Source organism: Felis catus, chromosome C1 (genome assembly GCF_018350175.1).
Source record: "Felis catus isolate Fca126 chromosome C1, F.catus_Fca126_mat1.0, whole genome shotgun sequence".
In the NCBI taxonomy this organism is placed as follows: domain Eukaryota; kingdom Metazoa; phylum Chordata; class Mammalia; order Carnivora; family Felidae; genus Felis; species Felis catus.
The window spans coordinates 199726939-199753341 of record NC_058375.1 but is presented as its reverse complement, the minus strand read 5'-3'; the positions used below and the strand labels follow the sequence as shown (position 1 = coordinate 199753341).

The following is a 26403-nucleotide window of genomic DNA, read 5'->3' as shown; positions in this document are numbered from 1 at the left end:
AAGAAACATTTCACTAAAAAGGATACACAGACGGCAAAATAAATATGAAAAAACACCCATCATTAGCCATTAAAAAATGCTAATTAAAATCACAAGATACTGCTACACACCTAACTAAAAAGGGCGACAACACTAAAAGCTAGTGAGGATGCAGAGAACTGGGTCACTCACATGTTGCTGGTGTAAAACACAAAATCACACAGGCTCTTTGGAACAGTTTGGCAATTAAAAAAACTAAATATGCAACTATGATACTACCCAGCAGCCACTGATGATACTCCTGGGCCTTTTATAACAGAGGAATGAGAACTTATGTTCACAGAAAAACTCACTCATGAATGTGCAATGAATGAAAATTATAAAAGGGGGAACAGATTAGATGTTATCCAAGGTTAAGGAGGGGGTGGAGGCAGGAAGGAAGGGAGTGTGATTGTAAGAGAGCAACATAAGGGATCCTTGTGGTCGTGGAAGCATTCTTTCTGTGCCTTAACTGTATCAATATCATTACCATGGTTGTGATATTGTACTGCAGTATTACAAGGCATTATATTACCATCAGGGGAAATGGGGCAAAGGGTACATGGGAATTCTTAACAGTGCCTGTAATCTATAATTCTCATTTTTATTTCAAAATTAAAAGCTCAATTAAAAGAATTTAAGAATTTCTTATTCTAAGATAGTATTAACATAGTATATCCTTTCCTGTCTGTATCTGTTTGAGTCGCCAACTATACATTTTATTCCTTTGGTTCTAAGAAAGATTAATAACATAAACCAGCTTTCCTACAGGTCTGCCCTGAAACGTAACCCTGGTATTCTGAGACAGGATCAAGAAATATGAGACAAGACATCTCAAGGGGGAGATGGTATGGGGATGGGAGTGAAGGAATCCAGTCATATATACATGGCACAAATAGTTAAAACAAATTAAAGCATTATTTAAGAAAAATGGAAGAGGAAATAATTCAACCATGTTCACTAATTCTTAATGCACAATCAATCCTTATGCTTCTCCCACTGTTCTATACCTCCAAGGATTTTGAGGCTGAAAAGTTAACAAAACACTGCTTTCAAAGGAGAGGGCAATACAAAGAAAGATAAAACCATCACTCTTATGCTTCACTTTCCAAATTTCTAATTAAAAATACATACGAAATAAGTAGAGAAGAATTTAGATAAAAGAGGCATTAAAACCATACTTCATTCCTTGTAAAAAAACATCTAAGTTAGTACAGTCAGAGGTACAAAATCTATCAAACACTGTTAAATTATTCATCTGTCCAATACCTACAAAACCTATAAGGAAAACTTACAAAAGTAAGAGTCTCAATAGGCAGGCAGGGTTGTCAACAGACGTACGATGGAATCTAGGTCAATACTGTTTCAGTATTTTAAAAAGACACATTAACCAGTCAGGTTAATAAAGTAAGAAGAAAAAGAGCCTCATATTACTATGTTATAATGTGAGCTGGTACAAAACCATGCTTCCATCTGGAAATCCCAGTACTTAATAGCCTTGACCAAAGGAGTAGATTGCAAAGGACTGAAAGCTATTTCTATATGAAATGCCTACCATGTTCCTTTACTTCAGGGCACCGCTGATTTTTAAAAATAAAAATGGAAGAATAAAACAACAAAAATCATGTCTCAATCACCATATACTTATTAACAGATCAAATTATTCCAATAAAGGCTCGGAGGTTTACTTTCAGCAGCTCTACCTAAAGCCTCAGGAGTCAGACCTGGGAACAACTGCACCTCCTCATTTCTATTTCTGTTACAATGAATGACTTGTTACGAGACTAAACCTTTTCTAGGAACAAACAGGCTCAACAGTGAGGTAGTAAAACAGCAAGTACTGAGAAGCAAAGATCCCAGAGATAAAGGAAGTAGGAAGAAACGAGTGTAGCTGTCTATGCTTTTTGCTTCAAGCATTTTCTAAGTTGAAAGGCAGTAAGCTAAAAGGTAAAGGAACTGAGCCCAAATTTTGGCAGTGTTACAGGTAAGTGGCAAAAATGTAGTTTAGTACACCAGGGAAAAGTGATACTAGCAGACCCTTGATGCTTTCAGCAGAGCAGGGGTGAACCATAAACAGACTGGTCCTCACAAAGATTTAAGCCCAAATTCAAGTCAGCTTAATTCCTGCCAGGATAAAGATGGTCGGACTCCATCTGATCTGCCCGCCAAAAGGAGAAGTCAGCTCTTTCTGGAGGGAAGAAAAAAACACCATCCAGACCTTCAGAATAGCTCTATAGTTTTCTCACATTCAATGCCCAATCATTCCATCAAAAATACCAGACATACCAGCAGGTAAGACCACAAAACAGTGTAGTTACACATCTTAAGTACTTGGGCGGGGTGGGGGGTGGGGGGGGGGAAATAGAGCTGTTAGAACCAGCAAAAATATCCTTCAAAATCGAAGGTCCAATTAAAAGATTTCAGAAAAGAAATACCAGCTCATCCATTTCCATATTATGCAACCTTGGACAAATTTCTTAACTGTACCTGACATCACAATAGAGATGATTGGGTCTTGTATTGATGATTGTAGAGATGATTGGGTATTGTATCTTTACAATAGAGATGATTGGGTAGTCACCCTTCCCCAACCCCCACATAGAGTGCTATGCCTATTAAATGATAGGGTATAGGGGCGCCTGGGTGGCGCAGTCGGTTAAGCGTCCGACTTCAGCCAGGTCACGATCTTGCGGTCCGTGAGTTCGAGCCCCGCGTCAGGCTCTGGGCTGATGGCTCAGAGCCTGGAGCCTGTTTCCGATTCTGTGTCTCCCTCTTTCTCTGCCCCTCCCCCGTTCATGCTCTGTCTCTCTCTGTCCCAAAAATAAATAAACGTTGAAAAAAAAAATTAAAAAAAAAAATAATAAATGATAGGGTATATATAAATACTAGAAAAAAATCACCACTATCATCCTAGGAATGTGTCCTTCCTAACAGATGACAAACAGCACAAGAACAAAAACTTGACTATGTGAACACACTGATCACAGCACTGAAAATGGAAACAATCTAAGTATCTATCCTAGTACATCTACATGGATCGCCATGTGGCCTTTTAGATGAAGATGTGGATCTACACTTACTGATATAGAAAACATATTTGCAGCTTAGTGCATGGTAAAAAGGCAAGTTATGGAACACAATCATAAAAGATACAATGCCATTTATGTAGAAATGAAGATAAATATCTCTATGTATATAACACACATTAGCTTCTAATATTATAATTTATTCTTTTTTTAAGCTCTCAAACTTACTTGAGAACTTAAAAATGAGCTAGACATTTGCACATCAACCATTTTTAAATATGAGTCTTTAAAAATGCATAAGCTTATAAATATTAAAAATACTCACTGAGTAACTAGCATACAGTTCAGATATTTTCAAACTTACATCTTTATTCTTGGTCACAACATTGCTAAACAATGACTTGTCAATAACACCATTATTTCTCTTCTGACTTAAACGAAGACCAAAGAGAGTTCGAACTTCGTTTTCATCTGGACTGTAAGACGGGTCCATCTAAAATACAAATTTAGAGTCAAAACCAACACATCTACAACCTTTAACATTTTTCATTTAACTTTACAAAAAAATCATTATAAGCAAGCTTATATTTGTTTTTTCTAATTTAAGCATGTGTAAGATCCTTTCGCTATGGGTATAATAGAATGGCCAGGCATCAATATCGATCTTAGACTATGGGCTAGTTTCCCTAATACCTAAGAGTGTGTAAAAATCAGTAAGGAAAAATCTCATCAATTAGAAAAATAGGCAAAGAATATAGTCAGATAATTTATAAAAAGGGATAAAAAATACTTTAAATATGAAAAGATGTTCACCACACTCATAATGGGAAATTAAAGCTGCAATGAGATGCCATTTTTATCTCCTATTGATAAGAAGAAAAAGTTAAAGAACACAATGCTGGCAAAGCTATTAGGAAATCCCATTAAGACATAAAATTTGATGGGACAACCTCAAAGAGGAGCAGGACCTATCACAGACTGTGACCCGGTCCTAATTCACTGCAGAGCGTGTGTGGTAGCTAATGACTGGGTGACTGGCTACATAAGCTACACCCATACCGGGCAAACTTCGAAGATGGTCAGACTGTATGCATTTGTGTCAGGAGGAAAAAACAACAACAAAAAGAAAAAGAAGGGGCACCTGGGTGGCGCAGTCGGTTAAGCGTCCGACTTCAGCCAGGTCACGATCTCGCGGTCCGTGAGTTCGAGCCCCGAGTCAGGCTCTGGGCTGATGGCTCAGAGCCTGGAGCCTGTTTCCGATTCTGTGTCTCCCTCGCTCTCTGCCCCTCCCCCGTTCATGCTCTGTCTCTCTCGGTCCCAAAAATAAATAAACGTTGAAAAAAAAAAAAAAAAAGAAAAAGAAAAAGAAATGCAAATATTTCCTAAAAAGTACCAACTATTTCAGAAAAGACAAGCAAGAAATTTAAAATATTACTTTTAAAGAGGTAACAGAGTGGCAAAAAGGAAGGATGGGGAGGACTTTCATCAAATGATATTTAAATTTAACACCTTTTGAATAACTTTTTTTTTTTAATTAGAATTTAAAACTAAGACTAAGGAAGCTACCCTCATCTTAAACCAAAAAATTAATAGTAAGAAAAAAAACCCTGTAGGATTAAGAATTAAAGAAACTTCAGTAAAGAGTAAATTCAAAGGTTGTCATCATAAAGAAAAGATTAAATATGGGGGAAAAGAAACATAAGAGAAGAAAACAAATTACTATTTCAAACATGAATTAAACTAACCTGAAGAACACAGTAGCTCCCGTTTTTCTTTTTAGAGAGTATTTTCAAAGCTTCATCTTCATATCCTGGGGCGACGATACCATCAGATACCTATAAATATATTAAACATTAATTTTTTTAAAGTTTTTATTTTGAGAGAGGGAGAGGGAGAGTGAGAAGTGTGTGTGGGGGGGGTGGGTGTGGGGAGAGAGAGAGAGACAGAGAGGGAGAAAGAAATCCCAAGCAGGCTCCATGATCAGCCCGGAGCCTAACACAGGGCTTGATGCTGGGTTGAGCCAAAATCCAGAGTTTGTACCCTTAACCAATTGAGCCACCCAGGCGACCTTTAAACATTAATTCCTATTTTCAAAAATTAGGGAACAGTTCCTAAGCAATCTAAACACAATTATCTGTCTTAATGCAGCAGCATTTTCCGGTTTCTCTCTCCAGCAGATAATGCTAGTACCTATACCTGGAAAAGCTAAGCCTATATTAGAACACAGAGTTCCACAGCTGACCTTGTCTCACTTGCTCTCCTTTCAGGGTTTCGGGCTGTTTCAGTTTTAACTAAGAACAAACAAAGGATTCACAGTAATACATGTACCTTAAGAAGAAGAACGATTTCTCACTATCCTGTTCATGAAGTGTTTTGCACTAGAAAGAGCCCGCTCTAGTGCCCTCTCTGCCAGTACTAGAAAAATGACCTTCGGCAAAGCAAGTTCCACAAGAGCAGGGCATGGGGATCAGATTACATTTTTGCTAATAACCTTAGGCAAGGCAAGTACCTCAACAGCAAGACAAAGGGACCATATTTAACATCTTTGAAAGATAGCGAAGTCACACTACAAAGCCTTATGCTAGAACATAAAACACAGCAGGTCAGCTCCACTGTGGATGGGGATGGTAGAGGGATGGTAATGGTCATGGGGAGAATCCCCAAAGCAACTAAATGTTGTCAACCTCATGTAGCCTTCATTTCTACCTATTTGTTTTCCCTCCAAGCTATTTTCTTTTTCTTTCAGTCTGTCTCCTTGCCCCAAAACCCACCTTTCCAGAAGGCTTGTTTGGTATTCAACTAATGGGGGTTAGTTTTTCAGAGTAGTTTATAATCTTCCCCTATACAACATCTTTCATTACAGATCTACAAAGGTTTACGGTAAGGCTCATTATTACATCATCCTCTGCTCTTTAGAAACATTAACTTTGGCATTAAGATAATGACTACTAGAGAATGTAAAAACACCTAAATATATAAATTAAAACTTTATCATAATAGCAAAATATTCATTTGAAACACTCACTAAATCTCAAAATTACAATTCAGTCAAGGATTCACGTTCTACATAAAATATGAACATTCTAAATGATAAACTTAATTTAGAAATGGTGTAAATAAATATGAGAAGTTATAGTTTCAATGAAAACTATGACCAAATAGAGCTTTACTCAGTTATGCCTGGATCAAGATACAGGAAAGTCCACTAACCTCTCTGGAGATAATTTTGGCAGTAGGGACATCACAAATATCAGATAATGCGATAAAGTCACCAAATGAAGACATCCTATCAGCCCCTATAAAAATAAAAATGAAGTGTTACAAATGGTCTCTGCATAGAAAAAGATGTTTAAAAAACCCCAATGTAGGGGCGCCTGGGTGGCGCAGTCGGTTAAGCGTCCGACTTCAGCCAGGTCACGATCTCGCGGTCCGTGAGTTCGAGCCCCGCGTCAGGCTCTGGGCTGATGGCTCGGAGCCTGGAGCCTGTTTCCGATTCTGTGTCTCCCTCTCTCTCTGCCCCTCCCCCGTTCGTGCTCTGTCTCTCTCTGTCCCAAAAATAAATAAACGTTGAAAAAAAAAATTAAAAAAAAAACAAACAAACCCAATGTGATCATATAAAATCCATTTCTCTAAATTTAACTCTATTATTTATATAAGATCTAAATAACAGATTAATAAGCCACTTAACTGAAATGATCATAACAAAGTATTCTTTAATTTTAACTTCTAAGGCAGCATTTGGCAAACTTTTTCTGTGGAAGGCCTGATAGCAAATACTTTTTAAGCTTTGCAGGCACACTGTCTCTGTCACACCTACTCAGCGGTGCCATTGTAGAAATCAGTCCCATCAACGAAGGGACTTGGCCCTGCTTCAATCAAACTGTGTTAACAAAAGTAGGTGGCAGGCTGGGTTTATTTCGTCCATGAGCCACAGTTTGCTAACCCTGTTGTAGAAGGTGAACAGTGCTGTGAAGTTTCTCAATGATCTTCCATAAATGTTACAGTAATATTCACAGGTTATTAACCTCATGAATTAGATACTTCTGAAATACATAAAAAATAACTCTAACCAAATATAGTGTAGTTAAAACAACCATATAGTTTTAGTCATATATTAAACAATGCACTCAACAGCCAATGTGAAATCAGATGCACCAAATTCTAATTATGTTTCCATTTATTACATTAAAATAGGAGCACACACTTTTATAAACAAATTTATTCTAAGGCACTCATAGAGTCATTCCTAAGTATTAATAAAAAAAACAAAACAAATTAAAGGCAACTTGGAATCTTTTACTGAAAGAAAAGATTACTACTTTATTCTACTTAGGATAAAACATTCTTTTCTCTTTTTCAAACAAAGAAACAAAAACCCTTTTACTGTTCCGACCTCTTGCTCTTGCATACGCAGTTGATATGGGTGTAAGTGCTTCATACAGATCATAGACCATGCAGACTCTGGCTTCATCTTCACTTAGTGGAATTCCAACAGCAGCACCTGGTATGGAAAACCATAAAATAAACCCCCACACGTTACTACTTATCATCTCCTAAATCAAGACAATATACATACATACATACATACATACATACATATACATATATATCTATATATATATATATTTTTTTTTTTTTTTTAAAGTAGGCTTCGTGCTTAGCGCAGAACCCATTGCGGGGCTTGACTCACAACCGTGAGATCAAGACCTAAGCTGAGATCAAGGGGCGGATGCTTAACAGGCTGAGACACCCAGGCGCCCCAAAGCAACTTTTCTTAACATCTGGTCTATGCAGCATAATTTCTAGTGTCCATGCCAAATTACACAAAAATCTGGCCAGATAATTAAACAACAAAAATACAGTTGCAGAGGAGGGGGACGAGGGGGGAATCTCTTCTCTCTGCCTTTTGAAAACAATCACTGGGTCTGCCAGCACCACACATCTACGAAGTTAGTTTGCTTCATTACTGACTCCCTCCACCCGGCTTGATACCCATACCATTTATTTCTTTCCTGTTTACATCACCTTAGTATCAAATAAGCTTCAAAGAATTATGTGTTAGATTTGACTTAGCCATAGAAGTAAAAATGTATCTTATTCAGTGGCTATAAAAAGTTACAGAAAAGGTGCCCCTAGAACTTCTTTGTATCAGTTCTATTTCAACCTTGTGGAAAAATATTTAGCCATATTGCATTAAACCATTTTACTTTATTTTTTATGTTTCCACTATAAAAAAGCATTTTCCTGATCCTTATCTCACAGTAATGTTACAAAATTACATACACATAAATAACATCTATGTGTTAATTTACTACCAAATTTTGTCATGCTACCATATCAATATTCTTAACAGACTTGAAAAAAGTGGTTTGAGACTTCACATTATAACATGTCAATTCTTTCTAAAATTAAAAAGTGAATTTTGAATAGTTCCAGAGCATTCAGAAAGCAGTGCTTTACCTGCTGGGCTGACATGTTTGAAAGAGGCAGCAGCAGGAAGGTCTAAAGCTTCTCTGAGTTCCTTCACCAGCTGCCAGGCATTCAAAGCATCACACAAGTTTATAAATCCAGGGGCTCCATTTAGAACTACATATGGAAACATACACAACATGTTACCAAGCAGGATCAATCAAGTCAGATATACAGTGCTGAAAACATAACCTATGTCAAGGCTGCACGAGTATGTTTTCAGAGAAGTATAATTAAGAGGCAAAGACATATACACAAACATAAAAGAACCTGATGAAAACAGAGACCAAAACACTAGAGCCTTAGCCTGCCTCACCGGCCCCCTGCCCAAAAAGAATATACAATACACACTCACATATGCTATATGCTACTGAAGAAACCAAATCTAGCCAATCTAGAAATAAACCAACAGTGATTTCAGGAACAGGAGAACAAGACCAGTGATCGTCAGGGATCCACTTTAGTACGGCACTAAGAACAGTCATGATAATTCTAGAGGTAGTACAAAATCTATTCCGTAAACTTTGTCAATACAAAAACATTACAAACTAATGCAAGAGCTGTGGATGGGGGAAAAATGCATTGGAGTTTTCCCCTTTTATACCAGCCTCAGTAGGCTCTGCCTAAAATGCAGTTAAAAAGATTACAATTTCAGAGTTTCTCATTGCCTATTTTCTTGACAATAGCAAGATAAATATTTATATATATTTATATAAATTATAAATTCAGCACATACAAAAAAATGGGAGCCATTAGTTAAAAGCCAATTTATAACTGCATTTTCTTTGTATTATCTTGGTTAATACATACTTCTAAAAATAAAACTCTGACAAATATTTATTGAGTGCCTACAACAATGTTGGGCACTGTTGTAGGTAATGGGGATAATATTATCAGTGAATAAGCTAGCCCCCTGCCCCCAATGTCTCATCCCCCAATCACTGCCTTCATAGAGATTATGGGAGAGCCAGAGAAGAAACAAAATAGGCAATAAGTAGAAAACGGTAAGAGAAAATATTACATACTTATACAAATGAGTTGAAAACATGTCCACACAAAAACCTGGACTTGAAAGTTTTTAGCAACTTTTTATAACTGTTAAAAATTGTCTTTCCATTTTTGATGTCCTTCAAGGGGTGAATGGATAAACTATGATACATCCTTATACCATGGGATATTGTTAAACAGTAAGAAATGAGCTCTCAAGCCACCAAAAGACACAGAGGAACTTAAACGCATACCGCTAAATGAAACAAGCTAGCGTTAAGGCTACATACTGTATGATTCCAACCTTATGACATTATGGAAACAGCAAAACTATGGACATGGTAAAAATATGAATGGCAGCAGGAGTCAGGGAGGTAGAATGGACGAAATTTTTAGTTGGTGAAACTATTCTGCATGATATTGTCAAGGCGGATATGACATTATACATGTCAAAACCCACAGAATACACAACACAAAGAGTGAGCCCTAATGTAAAGTGGACATTAGTTAATAATAATGAATCAATACTAGTTCCTCAATTTTAACAAACATACCATACTAATACAAGATGTAAAAGGGGGAAACTGGGGAGAGGAGATGCAGAGGGAGGGAATGTCTGGGAACTAACTCTCTGTACTTTCTGAGAAATTTTTCTGTGAATCTATTAACTACTTTAAAAGACAAAATCTACCAAAAAAAAAAAAAAAAGTTCCTAAAAAAGAGTTCCCTTGACCGGCACAAACAAAATAGCTTTTGAAAATGAAAAATACGGGAACTGAAAGTACATGGAGGTATCTCTTGCCTCGGAATCTAAATGGGAAACATTATAAGGAGGAAATACCTGAGAATAAAACAGGAGAATTTCTTCTAAGAAATCTAAACGTAAAAGTTCATACAAAATGTCAAATTTCCAGGTATTCATTCAATAAATACTTAGGAAACATGCCAAGCAATATTCTAAGTACTGAGGATGCAGCGATAAACAAAAAGCTATGAAAAAAGCTGAGGTTTCTGTTCTCGGGAGAAGATGATTAAATGGGAGGAGACAATTAAAACATAAATACAGTAAAACCTTGGATTGTAAGTAACTTGTTCTAAGTATCCCACAAGACGAGCAAACTTGCAAAATTAGCAAATTTCTAATACATTTTAATTTGATAAATGAGCAATGTCTTGCAATGAGTAGTATGTGACTCCAAATGTCACAGGATCACAACCAAGATAATGGTTCTTCTCTCTCTCTCTCTCTCTCTCTCTCTCTCTCTCTCTCTCTCTCTCTCTCTCTCTCACTGCAGGACTGTGGGGTGATTGTCTCCCATCCTCGGATGCTCCATCTCAGCTCGCGGTGTTTAGCAGAAATCAGGGATTTTTCAGAACATCGGAAGGTGCCCACAACTGGCACCAGTGTATTTTTTGTCACGTCAAAGCACCTCTGGACAGTCCTTTGCTTTTCCACACAACAGTCAGCTTAGGGATGCTTTGCTTCATTCCTTCATTCAGACCCTTTCCTCTGCTGCCTTATTGCCAGTTACATTCAATACAGCGTATGACAAGAGTTTATTAATACTGTACTGTAGTCAACATCGGTGTGAGCATATGCAGTGGCCCCTACGCAGAAAAAGGTTGAAAAGAAAGGCGGTAAGAAGATGATTACAGTGGAAGAAGAAAATCATCGAAAAGTACCAATGAGGTTATGTGAGTGGCCAAAATTGCAAGACTTTATAAGTCTAAGTCTGTGTGTCTCGTCTGCAGAGGAGAAGAAAGAGGCAGAGGAATCCCTCACTTGCAATGAGATTAGGGAGATATGTAAAATGTGGGAAACAGTGCAAAATTTTGTAGAAAAGCACCACCCAAATAAAGCCGCAGCAGTGTGAGCGATGAATCTGCTTAAGGACAATGCAATGTCAACTTTCCATGAAATCCTCAAAAGGAGGCAAAACCAAGTGTCATTACATAGGTGCCTTGTTCAAGTTGCATAAAAAGAAGATGCCACTGAGCCAATAGACAGCAGTGATTCCCTTAGTGATAGTCAAAGTCATCCTACACAATAACCCTCCTCTCTCGTCTCCTTCACATGAGCAATGAAGGTTTTCAAAGTAAGTACAGGTTAATTTATTTTTCTTCGTATTTTGTATTTTCTTTATTATTTTGTATCATATTACATTGTTGTAATCATTTTTATATGAGTATTTTCCAGTTGGGGAAGAAATCGTCTCAGTTTCTATTATTTCTCATGGGGAAATTCACTTTGATATACAAGTGCTTTGGATTACAAACATGTTTCCAGAATGAATTATGCTCGCAAACCAAGGTTTTACTGTATATGCAACCAAGTAGTGTTGTGAGAAAAGCGTGATGGGCAGCTACCTCAGTCTGGGTGATCAGAGAAAACTTTGAGGAGGTGACTTTAAGGTGATTATCTGAATGGCAAAAAAGACCTCGAAGACCGGAGCAAAGGCCGCAGACACTGTGCCTGTGGACCAAATGGAAACAAGGCGCTGAGGAGCTTGGGGTAGGGGAGGGCTGCCACGGAAGAGCAGTCAGATAACAGGGTTTGTTACCTGCACAGGCATTCAAGTGGGAAGGAAAGCCAATGCATGGTCTCAAATTGGGTGTAACATCACCTGATTTACATGGTTAAGATTATTCTGCCATGAGTAGAAAAGACAAAGCAGAGAGAATTAGATTGTTGCAGGCTGGAGACTTTTGGGGTGACTGAGGGGGCTGGCACAGTGTTAGAAGAGATTCCAAATGTATCTGAAGTAGGGTAAAAATAGGACTGGATCCAGTGAATGGGAAGAAGGGGAAAGAAAGGAGTATTTGAAATTCTCCTCAAATCTCCCACCCTGCTCCCTGCTCTTCTCTCTCTGCTGGTAACAAGGGAAAGGAGAAGCAGACAGGAGTACCCGCATCTTCCTGCCACCCCATGTACCAACAAGCGTGCTCTCGCCCTGCCTTCCCAGTGTACGAAGAGAGCTGTCCTTGTGGTCACCCGAGGCCAGCACTCCTACCCAAGGCCTTCACACACACAACTCTCTCCCCTGCCCTCTGCACGCATGCAACCCGCCCCACCCCGTCCCCGACCAGACAGTAGCATGTGTTCTAATGCCCACCTCAAGAGTAAAACAGGACAAAAAAGTGAAAAGCCTCTTTTAATTCTACAAACCCATGGCACTCCTAACTGATTTTCCTGTTCAAAGAACTATCTTTATTATTGTTATCTCCTAACCTCACATTCCTATCTCGGCCAACTTCAACTGGGCTTCCAGAACCATCATTCCAAGGAAATTGCTTCATGAAATTTTTCCGGGATCAAACAGTCACTTTCCTGTTTCTTAGCAGCACTCCAAACCAGCTGGAGCCCTGCCGGTCTTCTAGCCTTGTGTTCCTCAGCTGGTCCCTCCACATCTCGACCTCTTCTAGGAAATCCATCCATCCTGTCCCACATCTTCAAAATCATCTATATGCCAAGGACATTTCAAACTCCATCTCCAACCTGACCTCTCTCCAGAACCCATGACTGTCTCAATAGATTTTGTTCATGAGAACACCTAGCACCTCAGACTTCCAGTGGCTTTGAAAGGCATGATGTAATTTCATTTACCTTTTCAATGTGAACCACATCAGATATAATACAGAGAAAGACACACACACCCACACACAGCGAACTATGCCACCTAACACACAGCCTTTACCTGTGATGGGAAGCTTGGGCTTCAGCGTGTATAACTGGGCAGGAGTTTGGTGAGGATTCATTCCATACCTCAAGGGCATCTGAGATATTCCTTTACTATACTGTTGCCTGAAGTAATCTGAAATCGCTTCATCATATTGTGCTGTATGAGTGAAAGCCTACAAAAAGGGTAAGTTTTGTGAAATACCAGCAGCATTTACCAAAGTTGGGGCGAGAGGGTTTCAGGTAGCACAGAGCAAACCACACTCCTTCCCACACACATCTGTGCAAGAAAGACACCCACTATCACTAAAGAACACAACAAATCATTCTCTTTCCAAGTGTCTTTCAACTTTTTGACATTATACCTCTGAAATGCTTGGTTCTCTTCACTTATAGGAAAAGGATTTCAGCTCCAAGCAGAGGCCTGATGAGTGACATGGTCTTTAAAAACTGAACACCATTTGGTTTGGCAAACACTTTGCTCGATAAAAGTGCATCCCCACCTTCAAGGCTAACTGGCGTCTAGTCTCCAAGGAGGTGTCTTTACTGTCGGAGTTCTGCATCTCTGTGCAAACGGCCACATAGTCCTCAGGTTCACATACTACTGTTACTCGAGCGTGGTTTTTGGCTGCTGCTCTCAGGAGGGTTACTCCACCTTGGAAGAACAAGACAATTTGTATTTCCATGACTTTAACCTCCTTTATTTTTTTTTTTTAAATTTTTTTTTAACATTTATTTATTTTTGAGACAGAGAGAGACACAGCATGAATGGGGGAGAGGCAGAGAGAGAGGGAGACACAGAATTGGAAGCAGGCTCCAGGCTCTGAGCCATCAGCCCAGAGCCCGACGCGGGGCTCGAACTCGCGGACCGCGAGATCGTGACCTGAGCTGAAGTCGGACGCTTAACCGACTGAGCCACCCAGGCGCCCCTAACCTCCTTTAAATAAAGTCACTGTATACGTATTTCTACCTTAATTTTTGCCTTAAAAAAATAAGGAAAATGTACCCCAGAAGTACTTCTATATAAAGAAAGAGCTTAGAAAATATAGATGAATTATGGTCATCCCGGAACACAATCTGGGAGCAGTAACTATTTTCTGCTCTCTCAATTTTTTGATTTTCAGTGAACATCAAAACAAAGTATCTTTTAAAATGTAAACAGCCAGTGAGCACCTGGGTGGCTCAGTCAGTTGAGCATCCGATTCTTGATTTTGGCTCAGGTCATGATCCCAGAGACACGCGATTGAGCCCCACGTTGGGCTCCACAAGCACGGAGCATGTTTAAGATTCTCTTTCCGCCCCCCGACCCCCGGACCCGCCTCTCCCTCTCTAAAAAATAATAAATAAAAAAAGCAAAAAGTAAAAATAAATAAATGTAAATAGTCCAAAAATAAATAAATAAGATATAATAATCCTCCCGTCAGTCTTCAAATATGTTTTTTCTAACTTACCAATATCAATCTGCTCAACAGCCTGTTCAACAGTTACATCTGGAGAAGCCACTGTCTTCACAAAGGGATACAGATTACAGACGACAACCCTAAGCCAAAAAAAAAAAAGGATTTAGTTGCCATTAGAAACACAAACTTTATGGGGTTTACATGTAAGTCAGTCAGCAGCTTTAACAAGACCAAAGAGTCTAAAGATGTAAAATATAAGCCTGGCATTTTAGAATTCTAAAAAGTATGTTGAGACATCAGGAGCTCCCACTGTTGCAGAACATAGGTAAATATAAGTGGCTTTGGTCAGCAGGTACTCTCAAAACATATTTCCCCTAAATCATTTTGCAACGTTGCTGTCCAGGTACACTTTGCTCCTATGATATGATCCAGTCATTAAAAAATTTGGTTAAATTTTAACAGAAATGCAAAATACAAAGGCTGTAGATAACATCCTCATTTTGGAATAGAATCACTATTACCTTCGACATTCAATTTTAGACTCTATTTCCAACGGGTTAGGTATAATGATGAAAAACGATAGACTACTCGAAGGGTGAAGTATTTGTTTTGTCTTCAGAGAGATCATATACAACGACAGCAACAGTAAGGCCAAAAGAATAATTTAAGATACAAAACTAATCTAAAATTAACCAGTGGAGTAGAGTTCTGTGCCTGGGCCTGCAACGTGAGGGGCTCTGTGGGCAGGTTCACACCCAGTGAAATAAGCACAACTGGTAAAAACTGGTAAAAACTGATAAAAACAAAAAATTCCTCAACAAAAACCTAGCAAACTGAATCCAACAAAACATAGAAAGAAGCACACATGGCAGCAAGTATGGTTTACCCCAGGAACGTAAGGTTGGTTTGCTATCTAAAAACCAGTTAATGTAATGGCCCATGTCAATAAGACAAAGGACAAAAACCCATCTACCTCAACAGATGCACAAAAAGTATTCTGAACATCCACTCATGATAAAAACACTCAACAAATAGAAAAGAACTTGTTTAACATGATAAAAGGTAGTTAAGAAAAACCCTAAAACCCATAGCTAACATCATATTTAAAGGCAAAAGGCTGAATGCTTTCTCCTAAGATCAAGAACAACACAAGGATGTCCACTCTCACCACCACTATTCAAAATCGTATTAGAGGTTCTAGTCAGGTCAATTAACAAAGAAAATTAAATAAAAAGCATCAAGATTGGAAAGGAAGAAGTAAAGGTATCTCTATTAGCAGATGACACTATCTTGTATATAGAAAATCAAGGTATTTCACACACATACACACAAAAACTATTATCTCTGAATTCAGCAAGGCTGTAGGACATACAATTAACTGAACTACACACACATCAGCAATGAATAACTCGAAAGTGAAACTAAGAAAACAATTTTACTAACAGTACAATCAAAAACAAAAACAAAAACTATTTAAGAATAAATTTAACAAAGGCATAAGACGTGTGTGCTAAAGAGTACAAAACATTGTTGAAAAAATTAAAGAATCTAAACAAATGAAAAGCCACCCCAGTTTATCCCTCAATATTCAGATGGCAACATCTCCCAAATTGATATACGGATTCAATACAATCCTTATGAAACTCCAACTCCGGTTTTTGCAGAAATGGGCAAGCTGACCCCAAAATTCGTGTGGAAATGCAAGAAACCCTGAATGTCCAAAATGATCTTGAAAAAGACCAACAAAGTTGGAGGACTCACACTTCTCAATTTCAAAACTTGCCACAAAGATAAAACTAATGATGTGGTGCCGGCTTAATGACAGAGATATAGGCCAAGTGTCCAAGACCATTCAATGGGGTTCTGAAAGAAGTCTTTTCAACAAACGATGCTGGGACAATTGGACAGCCGCATACAGAAGAATGAAGTTGGACCTCTAACTCACACCCATATGTAAAAAATAACTTAAAAAAAAATCAAAGACCTAAGCATAAGAGCTAAAACTGAAAACTCTTACATCTTTATTATCTTGGATTATGCCACCACTTTTTAAATATAACACCAAAAGCACAGACAACAAAAGAAAAAGTAAGTGGACATCAAAATTTAAAGCTTTTGTGATAGTCAAAGGACACCATTACAGAAAGGAAAAAACAATCCACCTAATAGGATAAAATGAACTCTTACAGCTTAATAATAAAGTTGTTAAAAACAATTAAAAAATGGGCAAAGGATTGCAACAGGCTATACAAAATGGCTAATGAGCAAATGAAAAGATGTTCAACATCACTAAGAAAGGCCAGTAATAATCACAATGAGATGCCACATTATACCCACCAGAACCACTAGAATCAAAAGGCTAGCTAACAGATGTTGGTGGGGATGTGCAGAAACATCCTATACTACTACAGGGAATGTAAAATGATCAGCACCTTGAAAAACAGTATAGCAGCTTCTAGAAAGGTTAAACACAGTAACCAGATGACCAAGGAATTCCACTCCTGGGTATGTAACCAAAAGAAGTAAAAACACACGTCCATACAAAAACTTGTACGTGAATGCTCATGACTGCCTCATTCCTAATATACAAAATGTGAAAAGAATCCAAATGCCCATCAACTGATAAAACAATAAATAAAACAGGATATATCTATACAATAGGTTATTTTTTAGTAATAAAAAAAATGAAGTATTAAGACATACTAGAACATGGATGAACCTTGAAAACATGCTAAGAAATCCAAGGACCCCACATTATCTGGTTCTATTGGTATGATATACCTCTACAGATAAATTCAGACAGAGAAAACAGATTTATGGTTACATAGGGTTAGAAATTTGGGGGGAAATGAAGAATGAATGCTAATGGGTATGGGTGTTTGGGGGTGAGGGGGATGATGAATATGTTCTAATTTTAACTGTGGTAATGGCTGTACAACTCTGAATCTACTAAATAACACTAAATTGTATTTTTTTTTTAATTTTTTTAACATTTTATTTTTGAGAGAGACAGAGACAGTGTGAGCAGGGCAGGGGCAGAGAGAGAGGGAGACAAAGAATCTGAAGCAGGCTCCAGACTCTGAGCTGTCAGCACATAGCCCGATGCGGGGCTCGAACTCACAAATCGTGAGATCATGACCTAAGCTGAAGTCAGACGCCCAACCGACGGAGCCACCCAGGCGCCCCTAAATTGTGTTTTAAATTGGGAAATTATATGGTATAGAAATTTTATCTGAGTAAAGTTATATACGTCGAAAAGAAACAGTGCATATTTTTATGCAAATAAGTATACTGTTAATATGTATCAAAATGTAGGTCATAATTTCTTTTTAAAAAAGTTCTTTTTGTTGTTTTCTTTTTGTTTTAGTTTAAACATGAATTTTGGTAATATAAACTTGGCAGAACTAAAAATGCTCACGTATGTACAATGTCACATAGAAGGTATTCAATAAACGTTTACAGTGAGTGAACAGAAAACTAAACCTAATGTTAACCTTAGTCTTAAAAGGGGGGCACCATGTTTGTCATGCTTACAGTCTTTGATTCTCAACGTATTAAAATTTCAGCTCCAGAATTTTTACCTGATAAGATCGAAATCAAGTCTAGCCATGTCAGCATTATCTTCTGGGATATTACGAGCCAAGATTCCTAATTTAACAAAGTTAAAGTATTAAGTTAAAAAAAAAACACATTATAATAAGGTACTTCTTTCCAATATAGTCCCATCAATCAAGTTAAACCCTCTAATACTGCCTAATACAGAAAACAAAATAGTGAAAGATTAGTGGGCATATTTAAAAAGCTTTGTTATAAGTTCGTCATTTTCCCTTTTCTTAAGATTTCTCATTTTTAAGTCATCTCTATACCCAACATGGGGCTTGAACTCACAACCCTGAGATCAAGAGCTGCATGCTATACCAAGTGAGTCAGCCAGGCACACCGATTATTCCCCCTTTTCTTAAGCAACAAAGTGTAAAAGGAATTTTCACATAACCATTGCCAGTTCCATTAATCTATGTGCTCCCAAAAGTAAGTGGCTTGTCTGGTGATCCTCCTTAGCCTAAGGATTTTATTCTGCCAAATTTTACTATAACTGTAATTAGCAATGTACCTATCTCTTACCGTTTTTGGTTAATACGTAACTCTTGGTCTCAGATGAATAAACAAAACTAAAGCACTTTGAAAAAGAATTATTTTGATAGTCAGTTACACTGTGATACTTTATCCTAAGTGTGGAGTGTAATAAGTCTTTTCACACAAGAAACTGAAACATTTTCATTAACTACAGAAGGAAATAACACTTTTAGTTATCAGGACTAAAAGCAAGCAGAGGAAAACGATGTGAATCCATCACATAATAAAGCATTCTAGATTCTAAACAGGGTCTAACGTAGTATGAACTTTAGCAGCAAATGTGACAAAGCCAATACAGACTCACAGGTAATTTTTGGGGGGGCTTATGACCTGCCTTTTTCCTCATTTATTCTATAAAGTAGTCAACCAAAATATTCCTGAAGACCACTGATTGTTTTGAATTGAAGGTACCAACCACTTACCAGCATGGACTGCAGGATGCAAGGTTTTCACACGCCCCCCTAACATTTCAGGAAATCCTGTCAGCTCGGAGACATCTCTGAAAATAGATGAACAGAATATTGCTGTTTCCGCTGAACTGTCATTTTTCCATTTTATGCTATTCCAAAGCATCTTTCAACATTATGTACACAGTTCTCATTTGGGGGGGATTTTTCAGGGCCTTAATTTTCAGAATTCAGAAACTGAATTGTAAGCCATGCGTTCAACTGAAAACTAATTTAGCAGTATCTACAAAAAAGCACTAACAATCCCCTAAATATCTCAGAATCAGACTAAAGTAAAAACAAGAATTCAGTTTTAAGAATAAACAAGCATAAAGATGACATATCAAATGAGTGGGAAAATAAAACATTGTGTTTTAGTAAAGTGATATTCGTAATTGGAATAATCCGAGTTTACTCCACATAAAAATAAATTTCCAATGAATCAAAGGTCTGATTATTAAAAAAAAAAAAGTTTATTTATTTTGAGAGAGCATGCACATGCAAGCGAGGTGGGCAGAGAGAGAGGGAAAGAGAGAATCCCAAACAGGTTTAGAGCCTGACGTGGGGGTCGATCCCATGAACTGTGAGATCGTGACCTGAACCGAAATCAAGAATCAGACACTGAACTGACTGAGCCACCCAGGTACCCCCAAAGGTTTGAACATTTAAAAAAATCACAGAACTACTAAAATTAAATACGTAAGGCGTGCATTCAAAGCATTAAACAAAGAATTAATAGATCTATGTAAAATGTTAAAAATTTCACACAGAAAAAAAAGCTGGAAAAAACAATCTCAAACTTTGACAAAGGGCCAAATGCAAAACAATGTTTAAATATCGATTCATTATCACCAAACTGACATGAACTCCCCTATTCCCCAGCCTGATTTACAAGCAAATTTTAACGACATGAAGAATGCTGACAATATGTTAGGTGAACAAAATCAAGAAGCAAAACTATCTTCTGTATGAGCTATGAAATTAAACAGATGTTTATAAAAACACTGGAAGCATATCAACTGTTAAAAAGGATTATAAACTATTTATTACCTTCATTATAGTTTTCTACATTTTTCAAATTTTCTACAACCAACATACACTGCCTTTATAATAAAAAAACAATAAAAATTTTAAAGCAGCAAATTCCTGGGCACCTGCATGGTTCAGTTGGTTGAGCATCAGACTTCAGCTTAGGTCATGATCTTGTGGGTTTGTGAGTTCGAGCCCCACATCATTCTCACTGCTGCGGGTGCACAGTCTGCTTCAGATCCTGTCTCCCTCTCTCTGCCCCTCCCCGCCCCTTTCAAAAATAAACATTAAAAAAAAACTAAAGCAGCAAATTCCAATAGGATACAGAATTTCCTGGGTACAGTCTCCCATGAGGGGCCATCTGCAGATGACTGGTGTTTGACTAATGACTCACACAGTTCCAACATACACTAAAAACTGGTGACATGTCCAATTCAAAATTCCCTTTCCTGGCATTCGGGAAATAAAATCCAGTTTCTCCAACTGAGGATGATTGCTAAGAACAGAGAAGGCAGATCTATTCTTAGAATGAAAAACCACGTGGGGTCATTAAGAAGCTTGTTGCTCCTTTGTATTCCAGAATTTGCATGCAGCAGCTGCAGTCTTCAAAGAGTCTCGGTATGCCCACTGCTGTAGAGTCACCAATTAAAATCTCATCAGTTTACCTCAACCTCCAGGTTAACTTCCTGGGATAAAATCTTGGCTCTGCCTTTTACTAGCTGTATTAACTGTTATGAACTCGGGCAAGTTACCTAACTTCTTTGTGCCTCAGTTTCCTTATTTATTAAATGGGGATAATACCTACACTGAAAAATTGTTAGGATTACATGACAGTGTGTGTGTGTGTGTGTGTGTGTGTGTGTGTGTATAATATGAAGTGTGAACAGTCTCACGCTCTAATGGGAGAGAAATACATTTACATTCCCAATTTGTAAGAAATACATAGTTATAATGGAGGTAAGCGAGGAGTAGAGGCAGAGATCAAACAAGACTCCACAGCTGCCAAGTATTTAAACTGAAGAATGGATATGCAACACGAAGACTCGTTACCTTTTTCTACTTTTCATTATGTCTGAAATGGTCCCATGATACAAAGTTTGGTGGAGAAAAATAGGCTATAGAAGAGGAGCTTGCTTAATTTGAAAGGTCCAACTACAGCAGCATCCATCATGCTCCAAAAGAAAGAACAGCCGAGATACTGGATTCTCACCCTGCTGCTCTTCAGAAAAGGCTGGCCTGTCTTTCACGATTCTTACAGGGTTCTTATGAGAACATCAGAGAGATGATGCAAAAAGACTTTGGAAAATAGAAAGCACTTATTTAATAAAGAAAATAAAGCATTCTCGCCATCTGAACTTGTCAAATTTAGGAAAGCTGGCTACAGAAGGCAGGATTACACAATGAAAAAGGTAGTAATCCAGGGGCGCCTGGGTGGCTCAGTCAGTTGAGCGTCTGACTCTTGGTTTGGGCTTGGGTCATGATCTCACGGTTTCACAAGTTGGAGCCCCACGTTGGGCTCTGTGCTGGCACTGTGGAGCCTGCTTGGAACTCCCCCTTTCCCTCTCTCTCTGCCCCTTCCCCACTTGCAGTCTCTGTCTCTCTCAAAATAAATAAACTTAAAGGAAAAAAAAGTCACTGCCATTTATTAGAGCTGTCCTACAGCCTCATTCATTTTCTACCCCTCAGTAGTTACCTCCTCACTCTCCCACCAGAATGCCAGCTCCTTGGGGTCAGGAATGGCAGCTGATTTATATTTTACTCATTCCTTCTTCCCATCACTTAGCCAGGTAAGGAACAGCTTGTGAAGAAGGGAATGAATGAAAGACCCGCGCCTTCATATCATTAAGAGGTGGTAAGGGGACACAGGAAGACTTGAATCTTAACAATGTCAACAGTTTCACTACAGAACCAGTCCAAACATATCACGTGAATCGCGTGAATCAGGTAATCTGGGTTTTTCTTTAATAACAAATAGCCCGCCTAACTTAATTTGCTATAGGAAGGGGCTAAGAAAGAGGGCTCTGAAATGGGGTCTCCTGGGGCTTCAACCCTTAACTCCTCACAGTGCTCTGTAAACTTGAGCACAAGTTACTAAATCTGAGCCTCACTTCCCTCTTCTGCAAAGTGTGTAAGTAGTGTGCCAACCTCCCAACACTGCTGGAAGGAGTAAATGACTTCTTTCAGTCTCTGTGCCCGGAGTGCATTCCTTTCTGGTCAACGGGATCACACTCCGTTCCTCGGATTGGACTTACCTTAAAAACTAAGCTGTGCCTTACCTGACTGCCAGACCTGCATCCCTGAGAGCTTTTGCAGTCCCTCCAGAAGCGATCAAATTCAAACCAACAGAAGTTAGGTTTCTGGCAAATTCCACGAGGCCCGTTTTGTCAGAGACACTAAATAAGGCTGAAACAGAAGACATCTCCCCTCACTACTCGCAGTACATTACACGAAGTCCTTCCAGGCCTTGGGGAGTGGGGGGATCGGCTGGGAGGACGGTCACGAAACTCAAGGCCATCACGGCAGCCCACACTGGCCGGGCCTAACCCGGAGCCTCCCCCGGGTCAGACACCTGCCAGCCGCGCTACCGCGAACGGACCACGAGCCTGCAGTCACGGCGCGCAGCCCGGCGCCGCCATTGTGGGCTGAGGACGCCGCGGGAAAGGGACGCGGAGGGCGGGGCTCCGCGAGGGCGCGCGAGGGGCTCACCGAGCTGGCCGGGTGCCATGGCTGCGGGCTGCGGGGTCCCGGACTAGCGAGGGCAGCTGCGGGCACGCCACGTGCGGAGGGGCGCCGAGTGCCCAGAACGCGCGCGATCAGGCAAGAGGGGCGCGCTGGGCGGTCACCTGACCTGCCACGTGACCCAGCCGCCCTTCCGGGCGCCCCCGCCCTGTCAATTTCAGGCTTGAACTTGGAGCCTCGGGGTTGAACGGGAAAGCGCAGCCAGGTTGGCGCTGGCCTTCCTAGGCCCGGAACTTGAAGGGATCACCGTTGCAATCTCACGTTCTAAGCGTGACTTGTCCCTTTCCGCAAAAGTGAGGCGGCACAGGACCTCAGGAGCAAATGCCAACAGCCTGTCCCCAGACGCTGGAACGCGGCCAGCAGTGTCAAAAGCACTGGGACAGAAAACGAGCAACACAAGGAATAATACAGCGGCGAAGGTAGAAAGCATCTTAGCAATCACCTACTCCGTTTTAATAGATTTAAAAAAATAAAATGAAGACCTGATGGTTAAAGATTAAGCGATTGACACCACGGTTCACGTAATAGAGGCAAAACAGTGAAATGGACACTTGTTTAAGTTTTTGATTCTACATTTTGAAATAGTCTGAGATCTGCTTAAAGGTGGTGACTGGCTTGCATCAGTAAATAATACTTGACTTAGCCTGGATGAAAGGAATGATAACGGTTAAGGGGGAAGGGAGGACATCTTTCTTAATTCATTAAAAATAGGAAAAGCAACACTGCACACTCGTTTCATTTGGAAAATAACACCTTTGCAACAACATAAATTCATATTGCTGTTTACAGAGATTTTTTTTAAGTGTTCCTTCTTAGGATTATATTATAAAATAGTACTGCTTATCTTTTATTCTTAGTCTAGGGCTCACAGATGCAGAAAAGAGAGTATTTTCTTATTACCTATATGCTATTTATTTGTGTTTTTTTCTGGTACCCTCTGTAATTCTTCCAAGCTTTTTTACTCACCCAAATGAGTATCTATTGGCCAGAATCAAGAGCTCTGAATATGTGAACTTCTTGCTCTGAATATTTCTCACATTTCTGAAAGAAATATTATCACAGTGTCTTCAGATTGTGTTTGCCAACTTTGAATTTAAAGAGACAAGGTTCAGGGGCGCCTGGGTGGCTCAGCCGGTTGGGCATCAGACTTCAGCTCAGGTCACAGTCTCACAGTTTGCGAGTTTGAGCCCTCCATTGGGCTGTGTGCTGGCAGCCTGGAGCCTGCTTCCGATTCTGTGTGTGTGTGTCTCTCTCTGCCCCTCCCCTGTTCACGCTCTGTCTCTCTCTCTCTTTCTCTCTCAAAAATACATAAACATTAAAAAAAATTAAAAAAAAGAGACAAGGTTCATAGCTAATAATAAAGGAAATCTCACTGCTCAGTCACCATTAGGTTTTCATAGGAAATAGAAAGCAGAGAGAGGAGAAAATAATGCTGAAATTAGTGATAAAAGTAAATAGTATTTAGGCATTGGATTTTTTCCTACTTGTGAATTTCAAATATTTAATTTAATAAATACTTATTGAGCCCTTTCTGCCTGAGTGGCAGATGAATATTACCTAATCACTATCCTTAAGGGGCTCATGATGGAATGAAGGTATAGATACATAGTTAGGTACAATGAGAATATGGTAATATAAAGAGAAAACATGGGATTAAACTGATTTTTGTAGTGGTCTTTTGGAATGTTGTCCTAGGTACTAAAAAAGAATGGACCGTGGGTTCCAGACCAAGACACAGCTTTTTCATTTAAAGATGTTTACTAAAATGAATTCTGACGAATACTTCCGTAGTCTTCAAGTTCAGACTTGATAATCACCTCATATGTAAATGGCAAGATGAGTAAATGAATTTTTGGCTAGCTTTGTGATCCTGGCCACATGACTCCAACTTTAGGACCATACTTACCTGTTATGTAATATGGATATAATATTTGTTCTGCAGTCTACTTCAGATCGTAAGAAGCAAATTAATCTGTTGAAAGTACAAACTGTAGGGTTCCTGGGAGGCTCAGTCGGTTGAGCTGATTTTGGGTCAGGTCATGATCTCATGGTTCATGAGTTTGGGCCCTGTGTTGGGCTATGCACTGGCAGTACAGAGTCTGCTTGGGATTCTCTCTCTCTCTCTCTCTCTCTCTCTGCCCCTCCTCTGCTTACGTGCATGCTCTCTCTTTCAAAATAAATAAATAAAAAGTAAGCACAAACTGCAAAATGACTGATGTAGGTAAGAAAGAACTTGTAATTTCTTTTTTTGTTCCATTCACCTGATGCAGGTGAATAAATGTGTATCTCTTTGGGCTTCAGAATACAGCCTCCTCAAAGATGCTAGTCACAAGCAAGCCAGTGTATTAGAAATGGGAGATGTTGAATTCCTCTATCACTAGCATTACTGTTTAAGACAGAAAAGACATGCATGCACTATAATAGTTACATTTTCATTTCTTCTCTTACTTGACACCCGTCCAGAAGGAAGCTTGAAGACCCAGGGATCATCTTTACATACCGTAGTTCCCTCTTACCTGTGGTTGCGCTTTCCGCAGTTTGTTATCGGAGGCCAACTGCTGCAGGGAAGCAGATGAGCCTCCTTATGACGAATCAGCAGAAGGTCAATAGTACGCTAGCTCTACTTCACAGTTGCTACGTCATCATCATCGCGTCACGTAGGCATTTTATCATCTCGCGTCATCGTAAGTGTAAGTACAGAATAGTCAAATATCTTGAAGGAGCAAAATTTATATAACTATTACTACAGTATATTGTCATAGTTGTTCTATGTTATTATTAGTTGTTGTTAATCTCTCGTGACTAATTTATAAATTAAACTCTATCATTCTTACGTAAAGGAAAAAACACACTGTGTATAGGGTTCAGTACCCTCCGTGGTTTCAGGCATCCACCAGGGGTTTTGGAACAGTAGGGGGGACTACTGTATCTAAAAATATCTAATATATTTATAAGTGATTTCGGTTCCTCAAGTGTGCTTTAATCTGTTTTGCCTATATGCTATTTGTTTCTTGTGTAAACGTAACACTTTCTCCAAAAAGCTTCTATCGCGTTTTTAAACCTGGAATTTCCTCTGGCCTCTAAGGATTAGTAAAGCTGCTCCATTTTGAGCTAACTTACTCCAAGCAAGAGTTTACCCACTCGTGTGGATGTAGTTTGCCCTGTGAAGCGATTCCCAGGAGTTTGGGTAATAGGATTAAGTATTGTCTACAAAATCCCTCTCTGATCTAGAGGTTAAACTCTCTTACGACATATTAAGAAATCTGAACATTTTCCTTGAAGGGTGTGGGAACTGTTTGGAATTGTAAAAGATGGCAATGATACAAAGAGTGAATTGAATATCTGGAAGCAGGGAAACCAGATAAGATTTTGCATTAACAAACTGCCAACCAAAGACTTGAAAGCGTGGAAGAGGAGAGATGTGTATGAGACAAAATCAGGTAAAACCAGCAGCACATGAAGGTTAAGTGCATAAAGAA

At 39.1% G+C, this 26403-nt stretch overlaps 2 protein-coding genes across 2 annotated transcripts in view; one reads left to right on the top strand and one right to left on the bottom strand.

Moving 5' to 3' along the window:
• ATIC (5-aminoimidazole-4-carboxamide ribonucleotide formyltransferase/IMP cyclohydrolase) overlaps positions 1–23051 on the bottom strand; it is a 28301-nt gene extending 5250 nt beyond the window's left edge. Inside the window, exons 1-12 of the mRNA XM_003991117.4 lie at positions 22892–23051; positions 22462–22588; positions 19133–19209; positions 18158–18224; positions 14628–14716; positions 13680–13831; positions 13196–13352; positions 8505–8630; positions 7438–7545; positions 6255–6340; positions 4790–4879; positions 3409–3537 (exon numbers count right to left, since the gene is read on the bottom strand). Of these exons, the coding sequence (XP_003991166.1) occupies positions 3409–3537; positions 4790–4879; positions 6255–6340; positions 7438–7545; positions 8505–8630; positions 13196–13352; positions 13680–13831; positions 14628–14716; positions 18158–18224; positions 19133–19209; positions 22462–22588; positions 22892–22910 (1227 nt within the window). The 5' untranslated portion in view covers positions 22911–23051. The remainder of the gene's footprint in view (positions 1–3408; positions 3538–4789; positions 4880–6254; positions 6341–7437; positions 7546–8504; positions 8631–13195; positions 13353–13679; positions 13832–14627; positions 14717–18157; positions 18225–19132; positions 19210–22461; positions 22589–22891) is intronic.
• A 58-nt stretch (positions 23052–23109) lies between these two features.
• Positions 23110–26403, top strand: part of ABCA12 (ATP binding cassette subfamily A member 12) — a 286404-nt gene continuing 283110 nt past the window's right edge. The window contains exons 1-2 of the mRNA XM_019838640.2: positions 23110–23343; positions 25388–25614. The gene's annotated coding sequence lies outside the window, so the exon portion shown is untranslated. The remainder of the gene's footprint in view (positions 23344–25387; positions 25615–26403) is intronic.